This window comes from Sceloporus undulatus, unplaced genomic scaffold (genome assembly GCF_019175285.1).
Source record: "Sceloporus undulatus isolate JIND9_A2432 ecotype Alabama unplaced genomic scaffold, SceUnd_v1.1 scaffold_15, whole genome shotgun sequence".
Taxonomy (NCBI): Eukaryota; Metazoa; Chordata; class Lepidosauria; order Squamata; family Phrynosomatidae; genus Sceloporus; species Sceloporus undulatus.
In genome coordinates, this window is record NW_024802937.1 from 4,472,491 (window position 1) to 4,488,318 (window position 15,828).

General features: G+C 38.3%; 1 protein-coding gene across 2 annotated transcripts in view; it reads left to right on the forward strand.

The window, feature by feature from the left end:
- Nucleotides 1-6,962, forward strand: part of LOC121917344 (DNA endonuclease RBBP8-like) — a 72,219-nt gene extending 65,257 nt beyond the window's left edge. The window contains exons 18-19 of one of the 2 annotated variants that reach the window (XM_042443249.1): nt 1,897-2,038; nt 5,726-6,961. In XM_042443249.1, coding sequence (XP_042299183.1) covers nt 1,897-2,038; nt 5,726-5,823 — 240 coding nt within the window. In that variant the 3' untranslated portion in view covers nt 5,824-6,961. Of the gene's footprint in view, nt 1-1,896; nt 2,039-5,725 lie in introns of both variants that reach the window. The other variant, XM_042443248.1, reaches the window with a different exon arrangement.
- The last annotated feature ends 8,866 nt before the right edge of the window (nt 6,963-15,828 follow it).

The window sequence follows — 15,828 nt, forward strand, 5'->3', positions numbered from 1 at the left end:
CTGTATAATAGTTTAATAGATGCTGTAATGAATATGAAAGAATCTGATAATTCTGATGGATAAATGGCTAAATTATATGGTTTAGACGAGTCATGTTCCTACATGGGCTAACTATTACAAAGCCTGTTAAAGAGCTAGAGAGAGATAAAGATTCAGTCCTGTTGGAACTGAATTGGTAGTTTAACTTTTGTTTCCAAATGGAATTTGCCTTTTTCACAACAGTTGCACACTGGGTGGACATTTTCTCAACTATCCACCACATTCCCAAGATTCTTATCCCAGTCAGTCACTGTAGCTCAGATTCTGTGAGAGAATATATGACATTGGGATTTTTTTTAACCCCGTGTGCATCATTATAAATTTTTTTACAGTAAACAGCATTTGTCTTTTAAATGTCCTTCCCAGAGATCACTTCTGATAAATTTGCTGTCCCATTTTGTTTAAGCACCCTATATAAATTCACAGCATCAACTAGAAAGTTATTTGGCATGAGCACTCTTCCTGTTAGGAAATGTTAGGAACAAGATCATGCGTGCCTCTTCAGAAAGAGGGTGGCATATGGCTAAATAGGTAACACATAGGAAAATTTCCTCTTTTTAATCCTAGTTCATACCTGAGGTCTTACTTTGCAAAGACTTTCTTGCTGATGTTAATATACTCTTTGTTTTTGTCAGTGAAAGTACTCATTATAACTGCTAACAACTGCAAAAATGTTTCCAGTATAGCCATAATGAAGTGCTGTAGCCCAGAAGTTTAGTACCTGAGTGTTCCCATTAATGTTATCCTTCTGCGTGAGCAAAAGCGATGAATCAGCCATACCCAAGAGAAATAACTGAGAGATGGGCTCTTAGGATATGGTATAAATTGCTTACCTAATGAATCAGACTGTAGCCTAATAGCTTGCCAATAATTAAAGGGGATGCATGAAAAGATAGTGCACTCTTACTGTAATAGCAAAAGATTAAATAAAGGATCCATTTCTCTGATCTAGTACGAACAAAACATTTATAGTCTCTCACCTCTGAGAGATTAAAGACAGCCTTATCAACTACTTCTCTTCATGGATATGAATTCATTTTCTCTTATTGAGGGTACTAGACATGTGCATAGTTAGGTTCAAATAAAAAGCTTTAAGCTGGTTTGCCAGTCTGTACCATTGTTTCCTCCAGAAAGAAAAAGAGGGAGAATGCACAAGAGAGCTACCTTGAATCCCATCTTGGGAGAAAAGGATATGAATAAATAAGGAGACCATAGTTGTGCAATTCTGGCATGTATGAGCTTGCCCATTTTCTTAACCATAATTAAGAGAAAAAATTCAGAGACATGTCATTACATTCTACAAACACAACTTAATTCACAAAAAGTACTCGTAATACCATACCATACCTAAAAATGTAAAAGGTATTGCCAAATAAGACTTCAGTACTATGGAGACCAGGGTGTGAATTCCAACTTGGCCATGTTAAACCCACTGGATGACGTTGGGCAATTCACTTACTCGCAGTCAGCCTCAGTGGCAAACGCCCTCTGAAGAAGCTTGCCATGGAAATGCCTTAGGGTCACCATAAGTTGAAAACAACCTGAAGGCACACAACAACAAGGAAGCAACAACTCTAAAAGTGGCTCTATAGTTTATAGATATGGGTGAGAGCCAGCTGTATATACTACTTGTGCAGGAAAAAAATGTTTGCAGAAACAGAAATAATATATGGAATTCTTTCTGCATCTGAAAAAAATAAAAAATGTGAACAGCTTTAGACCACAATGTAGGATAAAGTACCCGAAGACCACAGGAGGCAGTTTACCACTTATGTCCTGTTACAGATTGTAAGTAGGACATTGCTACTTCTTTTCTGGTGTTATTTCATGTTACTAAGATTTGGCAATGTCTCTTAGTATTATGCAGATTTTCCTGACGCAGAAAAAGAGAAGAAGATAGCTATCTGTTCAAGGCATCGATCTCGCTATGTTCCTGCTGACACACCTGAAAATTTCTGGGAGGTTGGATTCCCTTCTACACAAATGTGTGTTGAAAGAGGTAGGTTTATAAAATAATTGTATATATAAGTCTAAGAGTTCTGTCTCTTTTATGGACTTTATACTACAAGGCAGCAAATTGTAATTGGAGCAGGATTATAATGTTTTTGGTGCAGTGTTATCACATGACGTTGGCCCTCTTCATTGCTCTCCAGTGGCAGACTGTTTGAAAAGCATTTCTTTTCAATAACACTAAAATTCTGTTAATGATCCCCTTTCCTGCTTCACTTTATAGTGTGATGGTTCAATTCTGCTTTAATGCTGATCTTGGGTGGTAAGGGGGTGGTCATTACCATGCTTTGAGTGTGGCTTAGGTGCTCTAGTGATAAGGTATGAAGGAGAAGGGAAGAGTAGCCAAACCTTTACTCACTGCCCCTCCCACCAGCCTTTTTTTCCAGTCCTGTTCTGGAGTCTCTCTCTCTCTCTCTCTCTCTCTCTCTCTCTCTCGCACACACATCTGGAAATATAAATGTAAAACAGACTTACAGTTTAAGAAAGCTTTTATTGCATTAACTCTTATCATCTTTCTTGCTTTTTTCTACCTTCAGATGTCCTTCATGCTACCTTCAAAAATAAATGAAATATATAAAATGAATAGTCCTATGTTTAAAAAGACTTTTTTAAACTATCTGATCAAGATTGGTTAGACCAGACTAAGCACTGGCAGATAGATGAGATGGATAGATCAGTAGCTGCTTCTTGCTTGCTTTTCTCTGCCAGTGCTTAGTCTGGTTTAACCAATCAGAAATCCCCCCTCCCTGCAAGTGAGAAAATGGGTTTTTTTTAATGTAAGACTATTTTCGGTTACATTTCATATATAGTTTGCAGTGGTGGCGGGATCTGTGTGTGTGTGCCTATGCCAAAAGGGGTAGGAATAATGTCTTGGCAGTGTGTGAGCAGCTTTTAGTAGGAATGACCAAAATAATCCCAGAAAGGTTTCAGATATGATAGAAAATAGAGCAACCCTGATTGCATAGCATTTTGGAAATAGCACTATTGTAGTAGAAGAGCACTCATGTAATAAAGACCTATGTTAGGTCAATAAGTTGGGCAGTCATAAGTAATGAATTTGAAGTACCAACCCACAGTCTACTAATGGAGAGAAAAAAAATCCCTATTGTTATCTCTATTTTTTAAGTAGCTGAAAGTGTTTCCTGTGTTTTAAATACCTTACAAAGGTTTCTTGTATTTGCTGTCCTTGCACCTGAGAATAGAACTAATGACTCATATTTTTAGGAAGAGGAACTGTGAGGTAGTTTGTTGGGGAAAAGAAAATGAATCCTAGCACATGAACATCTGACAGGAGAAAATATGTTTCAAAGATTATTAATATATAGTATAGATATTCAGAACCCTTCTTCTGTGTCAACTCATGTTTTGCCAGTGGAAGAAGTAAATCCAGTAATGAAAGGGGTATGTGTAAAGGCTTTATTAGTTGTGGCAATAAAAGCAGTATCGCTGTGAAAAATATTCCTGTTTAGAACCCAACATTGTCCAATTTGGAAAACTTTTACTAAAAAGGAATATTTATGGCTTATTCATATAGTTTGATTGATGGGGAAACTATATTATATTTCATTTACTGTGCAGTTTATATGCCATACATAGATACCATATAATTTCCCTTGGGTATTATGGAAGCAGACAAAGAATGCAAACCAGAGCAACTGAAATTAATGGGTGTTTAACCATTGATTTCAGTTGCATATACCATTAATGCCTTTTCAGTTCATTTATTAGAGTAGATAAGTATTTTAAATGTATTAGCCATATACAGTGTCCAATATTAAGAGTCTAACTAATGTCTATAAATCTAAAATTATCAAAGAAAGTATCTATGTATCTGTGGCAGCCATTTGGGAAAACAGGGTGGAGGACAGGAAAACAGGGCCCCTTGAAAGCTAACTAGGTATGGGCCAAGCAGCACCATACCCACTTTAACTTATAATAATAACTATGACAAATAATAATGATAATTAGTAATAATGGAACTTAATATTTATATCCTGAGTACTGGAAGTGCCTGACAAATATATTTGTTATCCTTAAACTAACACAGTTTGGTAGAGCAGTATTATCTTGCTGTTACAGACGCAGTGTTTAGTCACAGTGACAGCAAATTATCTAAAACCATGACAAGTCTGAAAACTGAACTGGGCACATCACTACATAAAGTTGTGCCATGCTATCAAAGTCTCCTAAGTTCCTTGGAAAGTCTGGAGAAAATGCAGCATCAAAAATGTTTTTGTATTTGCACACGGAATGTTATATTGACAGTAAGAGGTATATGTGGTCCCACAATGGCTGTTAAGTAGTTTAAACTGACAAATCCTGCTAAATTACTAGTGCAAACAGAGCGTTGCAGTAGTTCCTTGGGCAAACAGTTCCTAATCATTCTTGCCAAAAGTTCAAGCTACTTATTTTGGAACCTGGTATACTGAACCAGAATGTTATTTCAAGCTTAAACTTTCAAAATAAAGGTGCTACATTTATATTAAGAGAAATTATTCAGTGTGTGTGTGTGTGTTACTTCTCCTTCTCCATGCATGTGAACCTGCAGGGGAAAACTTGTGCAACATTTAAATTCTTTGGAGAAAGTAATTTTTGACTTCTCCATAGTATGTATTTATACTATAGGCTTTCTCACAGGAAATTTTTGAAATGTTATCAAAATCACAACCTTGAGTAGAAAGTTATGCATAATGTTATGGTTCTTCTGCAACTAATTGTTTGCCAGTTTAAATCCAGTTCTTTTGCCTTTAAAAACAATCCATTAATTGTAGCCTTTCACATTACAGTCCTGCTTCTTTCTGCAGTAGGAATGAGCCATATCACTTCACCCAGTCTCTTACTCATGGGCTGGCTGATAATATTTATGGTAGTTTGCCAAACATCAAACCTCCTGTATGTTGCAGGACCTCTCTCAGTTGAATTCTGAGGGAAATGGGAAAATGACTTATGTTGGTTGATGCTTTTGTTCAGCTCCTCGTGGCTTTTGAGGTATAATGCATGGTTGAGGATGCTCCCAGTGAGAAAGTAAAATCCTTTTTATAAAAGGATTTACTTTCATAGAGAGGAACAACATATCACACTGTATAATGTGAATATTGTAAAATGGCCACTCTGAAAAGAGAAGAAGAAGAAGAAAGGGCAAAATGGCACTACAGCTCACTTCTGGCCATGTGACAAGATTGTGCTGTGGACTGTAGCAAAATGTCATAGTTGTGCAATTCTGGCATTTTTCTTTTAAAGGTAGATTTCTGGAAGGTTTCCTAATATGAAAGAGAGGTTTGATAAAAGGGATAGACATGGATGGACACAGAGTTCCAGGAATAAATCAGAGTAATGGGTGAGCAGTCTGGGAGATGTCCCCATTGTGCTAGCGTTTCACAGTCTTTCTTGATAGAAGAGGAAGTATGAAATACACCATTATGCTTCCAGCTTTAATCCATGAACAAAAAACTCAGTCCTCTACTGGCAAAAGGGATCATATGAAAAAGCACTATGTAATACTGTAAATGCCTAGCATCTGACTTCCTGTATGAAGGAACTCTGCAACAGTCTCTTAACATAAAAGTGAAATAGGCCAGTATATTTTGAAGGAGGCTGGAATTCTTTTACCATTTCTTTCTCTTACCAAAATTGTTTGATGATGCTATTAAGTATTTGTTTTTCTTTTTCTTTTAAGGTTACATAAAAGAAGATCTCACTCCTTGCCCACGTCCAAAAAGAAGGCAACCATATAATGTGATGTTTTCTCCAAAAGGCAAAGAACAAAAAACATAACTTCAGAGTAAAATGTCTTTAAAATTGAGACATATACTCCGTTTCAATTCATATTTATAACTAGTGAAAAGATAGGTAATATGGAAAAATCAGGAACTCACTTTCCTCTTACCATCTGAAAATTATAGGCATTCTGTGGAACTATTTAATGTACATATCTTTGATTTTTATAAATATATGTAGATATATTTTGTATCTTCTCCTAGTTTTGCACCTTGTAGTGTGGAGGGCCTGTTTCTAATTCTTTGGAATTTGCAGTTCTGCTCTCACCATTCAGACTTGGTGTAAGTTGGTGTGTGACTCCCTTGATCCAAACAAAGTTGCAGCTTCTTACATCAGATCTAGAAAATTTAGCTGGACACTTAGAGGGTGCTTCCATTTTGCAGTGGATAATTTAAATAACTGATAACATTTGGGTTTTTTAATAACTTTTGGAAAAAATTAATAAAAATGAATTTTTAAAATCAATGACTTTTCATGCCAGTTCTTTACAAAATAACTACTGCACACCTGCCCAATATTAATGGATATACTACAAAGGCTTCCTTATACCACATACTGTATTCTTTAACATTCATGATTGACATGCTTTGAGGACCCTGGAACTATTTTTGAGGGGTGGGCTCAGCACTGACAGTCGGGCTGTTATTAATTTGGGAGAGGGCAAATGACTTTCCATTCATTATCATTGAAAACCCTTACATATGAAGACTCTTGCAAGCATAACATACACTTAGAAGTGACTTTCATGTGTTCATTGTAGCTTACTGCCAAATAAATGTGCACAGGAGAGACTGGATGCAGCCTTTATTATTCACAGAAGAGTTCATAATTGCTGTCTTAATATTTCTTAGCATTTCATCATTTGCTATATTTCAGACTGATAATTCCTGAGAAAGCTGGCTATAGAGGAGTCTTGGTGGTCCAATTTTGAGGGTGGTGGTCAGGTCCCCTAGCCTAGTCTTCGGGGGAGGGTTGAGTCCCCAGTCCATGATCCATGGTTTTCTTATTACATAGACCTTCTGCCATTCCTGCAAAAATCCGCTAACAAATCTCTTGCCAAAGCATGCTATATTTTTTGTAGAATATTACTATATTCTACAATGTTATTTTGCCTGATCCGTCTCTCTCATTTGTAGATTTTTGTAGTTTAAATTGCTTTACTTTTTATATTTAAAATTATTTCTGATACAACAGAAAATTGAAAAAGAAACTGAAATACATGAGTAAAAGATTGACTTAAACATAATAAAAAAGCTTTAATGTGGAATTAGTAGAAGAATGAATCCAAGCATTTTTATGCTGTTCAGAAATATGAAACATGCTCCTTGCCTTCTCCTAATGGAAAATCAGAATACTAACATGTAATTCTTGAATCATCACCATGGTTCCTAAAAATTACTCCCTGTTATATTTTTCATTCTATCCCACAGGCAATGTGTACTGTAGAATCCAAATTTCACTTCATACTAGCCAATTAGTCTGTACATTTGCTTCAAGTCTTCAATTTATCAAATTAAAGGCTGCTGTAATTTGTGTGAAATTCCTAGAATGATAATAAAGGAGAGACTCCCCAAACATACTGTATTATAGTGAACCTTCAAAACAATGAACAACAAGAACAAAGAACCCTAACTGAGTTCCTTGTTCTTTTGTATGCCTTCAAGTGTTTTGTTTTTGTTGTTGTCTGAGCCAGTTTCCCCCCTCCCTTTCTTAACTCTCCTGTTTTGGAAAAACAACTATTATACCCATTCATATAATTTAAAGTAGCTGGTGAAGAATTCTTGTCTTCATCTAGACAACTACATAGAGACACCCCGCAATCTAGATTGAAGATGTCTAGAAGTGTATTGGAAATAATTGTTTTATAATTAAGATTGTATATAACATACATGTTGAGTGCCTAGTTTTAATAGTACTGTATAGCCTTTCTGTAATTAAGTATAAGACTTAAATAGCTTTGAAGCGGTTGAAATTTTGACATTTGCTCTGTAATAACATTATACTGTTTAATGATTAATGAGGATAAATTACTCCTAATGTCAATACTTGTATGTCATTTCAGAAGTTTGTAGGCTCAGATCTTTGTAAAAGATGCCATTCCCCTAATTAAAATCTAGAAGCACAATGCCTATTCGTATTATGTAAATTAAAACTAGGATAAAAATGAAGTGGTACACTTGGAATTGGTGTACATTTTTTGTTGCTCTCACATCAGATTATATGCCCCTAACATCACAATCCATTATATATCTACTCAAAAATAAATCCCATTTAAATCAATGAGTCTTTCTGCCTGTTACATAGGATTTAGTCCTTTGTCTGCAAATAACCCTAAATCTATTAACATAGGGGCCTTACTTTTAAGTGAACATGTACGAGGTTAAGTCTGCAGATTACATATAAATTAGAATAGGAAGCATTATATAAAGCTGTCATTGTGGATATTTTCTAGGTAGAAACCTAGTTTAAAAGGTTTGTGCAGTAATACAAATTATTTTTTGTAAGGCTAGTACTAAAGCGCTCTTCCTGTTTAAAATAGAAGAAATGCCCATTAGCTCACTGATGCTTCTAGATCTTTGAACTTCGAACAGTTTTCAGGTTGCATTGTTGTTTTTTTAATAATGAATATAGAAAAAACTGAGCTACCCACAGTACCCAGCTACCAGCTACTATTATAGTTTTTGCAGGGGAATGGTGAATTGGAGGGTGATTATATTTTTGTAAATTAGCCCTTTTTATAATGATGATTTCCAGTATTTCAGTCCTCTTAAAGATAGGCATATCTGTGATAAACTGAACCTACACTGCGCACAATGGTTAAGTTTTGATGAGAAAGACAGCTTTTATTTTTAAAATGACTAAGAGTTATTTTAAGAGGAGGGAAAGAAAATGATGAGTTAAGTAAGAAGGCTAGGTGTTGAGAATCATATTGCATTCTACATTTTGGACATTCCTTAGCGTTGCCTATGCTAACTTGCAGTCCAAGAACATCTAGAGGCCCATATGCTTTTCACCTCTGGTGTAGTTTAGGCTTGTTAAGATATATTTATCATGATAAGAGATATTATTTCCCTTAACCAAAAACTCCTAAAACTATATGTGTTCAATCCTAATGAGCACCTGGTGCACCTCGTGTGTTATGCTGTCTGGTTTTCTAAATAAATAGTACACATCTATTTGATTTCAGTGATTGTGCTCTAAGTGTGTGTGTGTGTGTGCCACCTATGGTATGTCAGATAATGTTACTCCTCTGTCATGTGTTGCCCCACTTGCCTGATTATCAAAATATGTTGTTACTTGCAGACAAAGGACTAAACCCTACTTAACTGGAGAAATTAAAATGGGGGCATTATTTCATTTTCAATGTGGTTTTACTGACAATTGCTGTGTTGGTGCTGATGTGGCAGAAATAGATTAGATATCAAACTAGTGTACACCTGTCCCTTCACATTCACGGGGGGTAGGGGCACAGGATTCCTGTGAATGTGGAAAAACCACAGATACTATGTTTCCTGAGAGAACACATCTAGGAATCTCTTGGACTTCCAGTGCAAATCTGTGGTCAACATCTACCTAACGTTGACCATAGAATTGCACTGGAGGAGCTACAAATGCCTAGTGGAGTGTTCTCTATAGCAATCTAGGTCCTTCAGTGCAACTTTTGGTTAAAGTTGACCATAGAGTTGTGCTGGAGGACCTAGAAATTCCTAGAGAGCGCATATTAATAAAATCCGCGAATAATCAAATCTGCAAAAGTCAAAGCCACAAATGTGGAGCAATGACTGTAGTGAAAATGGATTGACCATATCTGGACTGACATCTTCCCTGAGGAATGGGTTACGTGATTGCTGCACCAGTGTTCCCTTGAAATAGTTGCCCACAATTAGAAAGCCATTGTTCAACTCTGTTTTGGTCGGCTTTCATGGTACAGTGAGTGAGTTTAGTTACAGCTCATGCTTGTGCTAGAATAATCTGTCGGGTATGCTTTGATTGAACCCATACCAGGGCTCAAATCCCCACTCAACCACAAAAACTCACTTGGTGACCTTGGCTAATCATACTCCAGCCTAAGAGGAGGGCAAAGGCAAGCCTCCTTTGAAAAAGCCTAACCAAGAAAACCATAGGACTGTGTCACCATAAGCCAGAGTTGACTTGAAGGCACACGACAACAACAAATGAAGTAATGCAATACTATATGAGTGTATTTGCAGTGGGAAATGGAAAGGGGAAGGATGAAAGCATGGACCAATACAATAGAATAAGACAAGAAACATCCTAAGAGTACTATTCAACGTCTTTTTCGTGATCTTCAATCTGTCGACTCTAACCATCTTGGTCTGACCCTGGATTCATCTCTCTCTTCCCTAAATCTCAGGGATTCTGCTGATTCAGCTATGTCTTTATTTAACTCCACTCTTTCCTCAACTCTTGACCATTTTGCCCCTGTCTCTGTACGCACTTCTTCCTCCAAGACTAGACCTCAGCCCTGGCTTACCCCCAACATTAAGTTTCTCCGGTCCTGCTCTAGAGCGGCCGAACGTCTTTGGAGAAAGTCCAAAGAGTGGGCTGATTTTATCCATTTCAAATTTGTTCTTTCTTCCTTCTCACGCGCCCTCTCTATGGCAAAACAGAATTATTACAAATCATTGATCTCTGCCAATGAGAGGTGCCCGCAGCGTTTGTTCTCCACCTTCAACACTTTGCTTAAACCTCCCTCTCCTCCTGTCTCTTCATCTTTCTCTCCTAATGACTTTGCTAACTATTTCATCTCTAAGATTACGACTATTCGCTCTGAGATAGTCCCTCCTGATTCTTCTTCTGCTCTTAATCTTCTATCGCCTTCGCCTAACAAATTTTCTGTCTTTCCTCCTGCCTCTTTGGATGAACTCTCTACACTTCTGAACTCTTCCAAACCTGCTACCTGTCCTCTTGATCCTATTCCTACTCGTCTTCTAATCTCTATAGCTCCCTCCTTTCTGCCCTCGCTTCTCCATATCTTCAATCTCTCTCTCTCTACAGGCTCTTTCCCGTCGGACTTCAAACATGCTCTCATTTCCCCAATTCTGAAAAAACCTTCTCTTGACCCCTCCTCTTTGTCTAGCTATCGTCCGATTTCTCTTCTCCCCTTTCTTTCTAAGGTTTTGGAACGGGTTGTTTATTCGCGCTGTCTTGAGTTTCTTGAAGCCAACTCCATTCTCGATCCCTTTCAATCTGGTTTCCGCCCAAGGCATTCTACAGAGACAGCTCTCACTAAGATCTCGAATGACCTTTTACAGGCCAAGGCTAATGGCCTTTACTCTGTTCTCATTCTTCTCGATTTGTCTGCAGCCTTTGACACTGTTGATCACTGTCTCCTAATTGACATACTCTCTGACCTTGGGTTCTCAGACTCTGTTCTCGACTGGTTTAGATCTTACTTGTCTGGCAGATCTTTTGGAGTAGTTGCAGGGGGTCTGACTTCTTCTCCTGTTCCCTTATCTGTTGGAGTTCCCCAGGGCTCTGTTCTGGGTCCCCTTCTGTTTTCTCTCTACACACTGTCCTTAGGAAAACTTATCCGCTCTTTTGGTTTTTCCTACCATCTGTATGCCGATGACACCCAGCTGTATCTTTCTGCCCCTGACCTTTCTCCAAGGCTTGAACAGCAAGTCTCGTCTTGCCTTACAGCTGTCTCACAGTGGATGTGCCATCGGCGTTTGAAGCTCAACATGTCCAAGACGGAGCTTCTTGTCTTTCCTCCTAAGCCCAACCTTCAACACTCCTTTTCTGTCTCTGTGGACAACATTTCCATTCAACCAGTCCAGCAAGCCCGCAGTCTTGGCTTTATCTTTGACTCTTCTCTGTCGTGTATCCCTCAGATCCAGACCACAGCCAAGGCTTGTAGATTCTTTTTGTACAATATTGCCAAAATCCGACCATATCTCTCCGCCTCTACTGCCAAGATCCTGGTCCATGCCCTAGTGATCTCACGACTTGATTACTGTAATGTCCTCCTGGCTGGGCTTCCTCTTTCTCACCTCCGTCCTTTAATCTCTGTCCAGCATTCAGCTGCACGCATTATCACTTCCACCCACCGCTCTGACCACATCTCTCCTGTGTTGGCATCCCTTCACTGGCTCCCTCTCCCTTTCCGCATTCAGTATAAGCTCCTGCTGTCGACATTCAAAGCCCTCCATGGACTGGCCCCTCCTTACTTATCAGACCTTCTTTCTCCTCACCTTCCCACCAGGGCCCTCCGTTCTGGTAGTCAAGGGTTCCTGTCCCAGCCCAGGATTTCCTCTGCCCCATCCCGGATTCGCCCCTTTTCACTTGCTGCCCCTCACTCCTGGAACCTTCTTCCTCCACAAGCAAGAGCCATCACTTCTTTAACCAGCTTCAAAACGGAGTTGAAAACCATCCTATTCAGAGAAGCCTTCCCAGGCATCACATAATTGTCGCTTACTATCTGATGTTCTGTTGTTGGCTGTTTATCGATCCATTTCCTGTATTGCTATGTACTGTATATGTATTATCCTACTTGTGAGTATGTATTTTCCCTGGATAATGATTAACCTTCCATTATGAAGCCAAGCCCTCCCTTCAGTCCATCTGCCTTGGTCCAGGTCTCGGAGGTTGAGAGGAACTGCTGGATCTCTTACCCTTTCCTGTCACCACTCCCTTCTCCTTCTGTGTCATGTCTTTTTAGATTGTAAGCCTGAGGGCAGGGAACCGTCTAACTAAAAAGATTGCATGTACAGCGCTGTGTAAATTTATAGTGCTTCATAAATAAAGGTTAATAATAATAATAATAATAATAATACTCATGTGGTTCAAAATTAGGATTTAGAGTTGTCTCCCTGTATCTGTATATTCTGCATCCACACAGATTCAAACACCGTGGCTTGAAAATATATCTTTTTTAATCCAAAAAGGAATCCTTGATTTTTGCCATTTTATATAAGAGAGACCATATTACTTTGCCATTGTATGTAATGGGACTTGAGAATCCATGGATTTTGGTATTCATGGGGGTTCCTGGAACCAAACTCCAGTGGCTATGAAGGGCCCACTGTATTTGGTGGTGTTACACACTAACAGAAAATTCAAAATTAGGGGAAAGTAGTTCCTGCATGTAATATGGGTGAGAAATGGTTGATTTGAAATCCCAGCGTTCCTTACCGTTGGCTATGCTGGTTAGGGCTGATGCAATACTATATGAGTGTATTTGCAGTTCAACAATGTATCAAGAGCCACATTTCCTCCATCCATCTCAAGCTAGAAAACAGTTCAAAGTGAACTTCATCAATTGCACTGTAGGCTGTCCACTACGTGATCTTTTTTTTAAAAAAACAACATAAAATGTAGAAATATTGTCAGAAATAACTATTGTCAAAGTAAAGTTATTGTGCAATCTAAGAATAAGCTGCCCAGGGAGTTGGCATGGTCCTATTTCTGCAAATATTGTAGTAGTTATGCAACTCTAAGAGTTCATCAGATAGAGCATATTGATACCATGTACTCGGCTAAAGGAAACTTCTCACATTCATGTAGAAGAACAAGAAGTCTGTAACAAAAGCTTTTTTAAGAATTACTTGACTCTGTCCTGAGCCAACCACCCTACTAAATGATTTACAGAAATATACAAGTAACCTGAACTAGAGAACTGACACCAGGGATTATATTAGGGTTCTAAGTATCGCAACTCTGGAAAGAAGGACACAAACTGAATTCTAGCAACCTTCTCTGATCTTGAAGGACTCTGTTTCCAAGAAGAGAGAGTTAATTTTAATGTTTGATCCAGTAAATAATTGAGAAAGTGTTTCTGCTTATTAACACTCATTTTCCTAATAAGAATCTTTATGTAGGAGTGGCATTATAAAGGGGGTAGTTTCTCATAAATTTAATTGGCTTATGGCAGGAAGAAATTAAAACAAAGTTTGGAAGTGCCATTGGTTGTATGTAGTTGTATAGGACGCAAGGCCTGAGCATAGAGGAAGGAATCCATGAGTCAAATCCTTGGTATCCAGTCCCTGGTTCGAATCTAGGTCAGTCCCTGGGCCAGTGCAGCAATGGCCAGATGTTTACATGCGCGCTCACCGCCACACCATGTGTTTCTCCCAGTAATGGCGGCTAACAATGTATTTAAAACAATACAAATTAAAAACTATAAAAATACATTAATAAAAGTATAAATATAAGGTTTAAAAAGAATGTAACAATTTATAAAGTTAAAACATTAGACATTACAAATATTAAAATTCATAAAAGATTATAAACAAATTTTAAAAACTGCATCATACAGCATTAAAAGCACAACCCTAGTGAGTTTCTAAAAGCTTGATGGCATAAAAATGTTTTGACTGGCTGACTGAATGAGAGCAAGGACCAAAGGACCTAGGGAGGAAGTTACAAAGCTGGGAACAGCCACCAGGAAGGCCCTTGCCTTTGTTTCCACCAAATGAGCCTGAGAAGGTGGTGGTACTGAGAAAAGGGCCTCTCAAAATGATCTTGGTCTCATAAAAAGATCCTTCAAATAATGATCTTTCAAATAACCTGGACACAAGCCATATAGAGCTTTACAGGTCAAAACCTATACTTTGAATTGTGCCACTGGCAGCCGGTGAAGCTGTTACAGCAAGGGAGTTGTGTGTTCTCTGTAACAGGTCCAGTTAACAAACTGCAGCTCTTTCGGCCAGCTCAAGTTTCTGAGCACTTTTCAAAGGCAGCTCCATGTAGAGCACATTACAGTAATCCAAACAGGATGTAACCAAGGCATGTAGTAGTTTTAACTATGCAAATGCATTCCTGTTCACTGCTGAAACCTGGTCCTCCAGGCTCAGGGCTGAATCCAGCGTTACCCCCAAACTACAAACATGCATTTTGAGAGGGAGTCAAATGTCATCTATCACAGGCTGGATCCCTATTCCCAGATCTATCTTTTGACTGACCAGGAGCACTTCTATCTTGCCTGGATTATGTTTCAGTTTGTTTGCTGTCATCCAGTCCATTACCACTGTCAGACACTGGTTTAGAATGGAAACAGCTGCCTTGGAATTGGGTGGGAAGGAATAATAGAGCTGGATATCATCAAGAAAGGAGCTAAAGATACCATAGTTGATGGCATCAAAAACTTCTGTGAGGTCTAGCAGAACTGACAGGGACTCCCTCTGTCCAGTTCCCTGTGTAGGTCATCAACCGAGGTTGTAAAAAAGCAACAATCCCTTCCCTTACCCATTCAGCCAGCCCTCCTCTGCCATTGCCTGCCTTCCTCAGGATGAGAGAATGTGGTTTGCCCAACATCACTCAGTTGTTTCCATGGCTGTGGGGAATCAAACTCTGATGTTCTGGAGTCCTAGTTGCTAGTTATTTTCAGAAACACCTTTTAGAGCCAATTTGACAAGATATTTTTGGTTTTTATGCTATTCTCTGATCAATTCCCTGAGATTATTTTTCCTTCAAAAAAGGAACAGAAAGTAATAGAAAACTGTTCAACAAGCAACACAATGAGGTAACAGTTTCACTCATCAAAAAGAGTGAAACTCTCTTTAACTCTGTAATGAGTAATGGAATGGATTGCTTACTTTTGAAAAGTAACTTTCCAAACTGATTTTAAATCCCAGTTGTTTCCATGGAAGATTTAAACATTTTCTTAACCCTCCAATATCATTGAACTGTTTACTTTGGTGAGGCTATGTACCATTTTGGGTACTTTCTACGGTTTTGTCATCTTCATAGCCTTCTCCCCTGACTGTTTCTGAATATGATAACTAAATACAGTACAGATAAAAAACTTAAAGACCTCTTGCAGTCATGCTTACAATGTACAACTTTCAGGCTGACTTGATCTAACATTTAATTTGACCTAATTATCTTTTGGTCTGTGCAAAACCAATCTGTCCTTTAGCATTTACTCTAAACTTGTGCTCTGGTTATGCTTAAATAACAGAACAGTGCAACGAACTTTGGCTCCTTTATTAATAATCTGAGTTTTGAACAAATCCTTTGCTCATGCATGGAGCCCCTTCA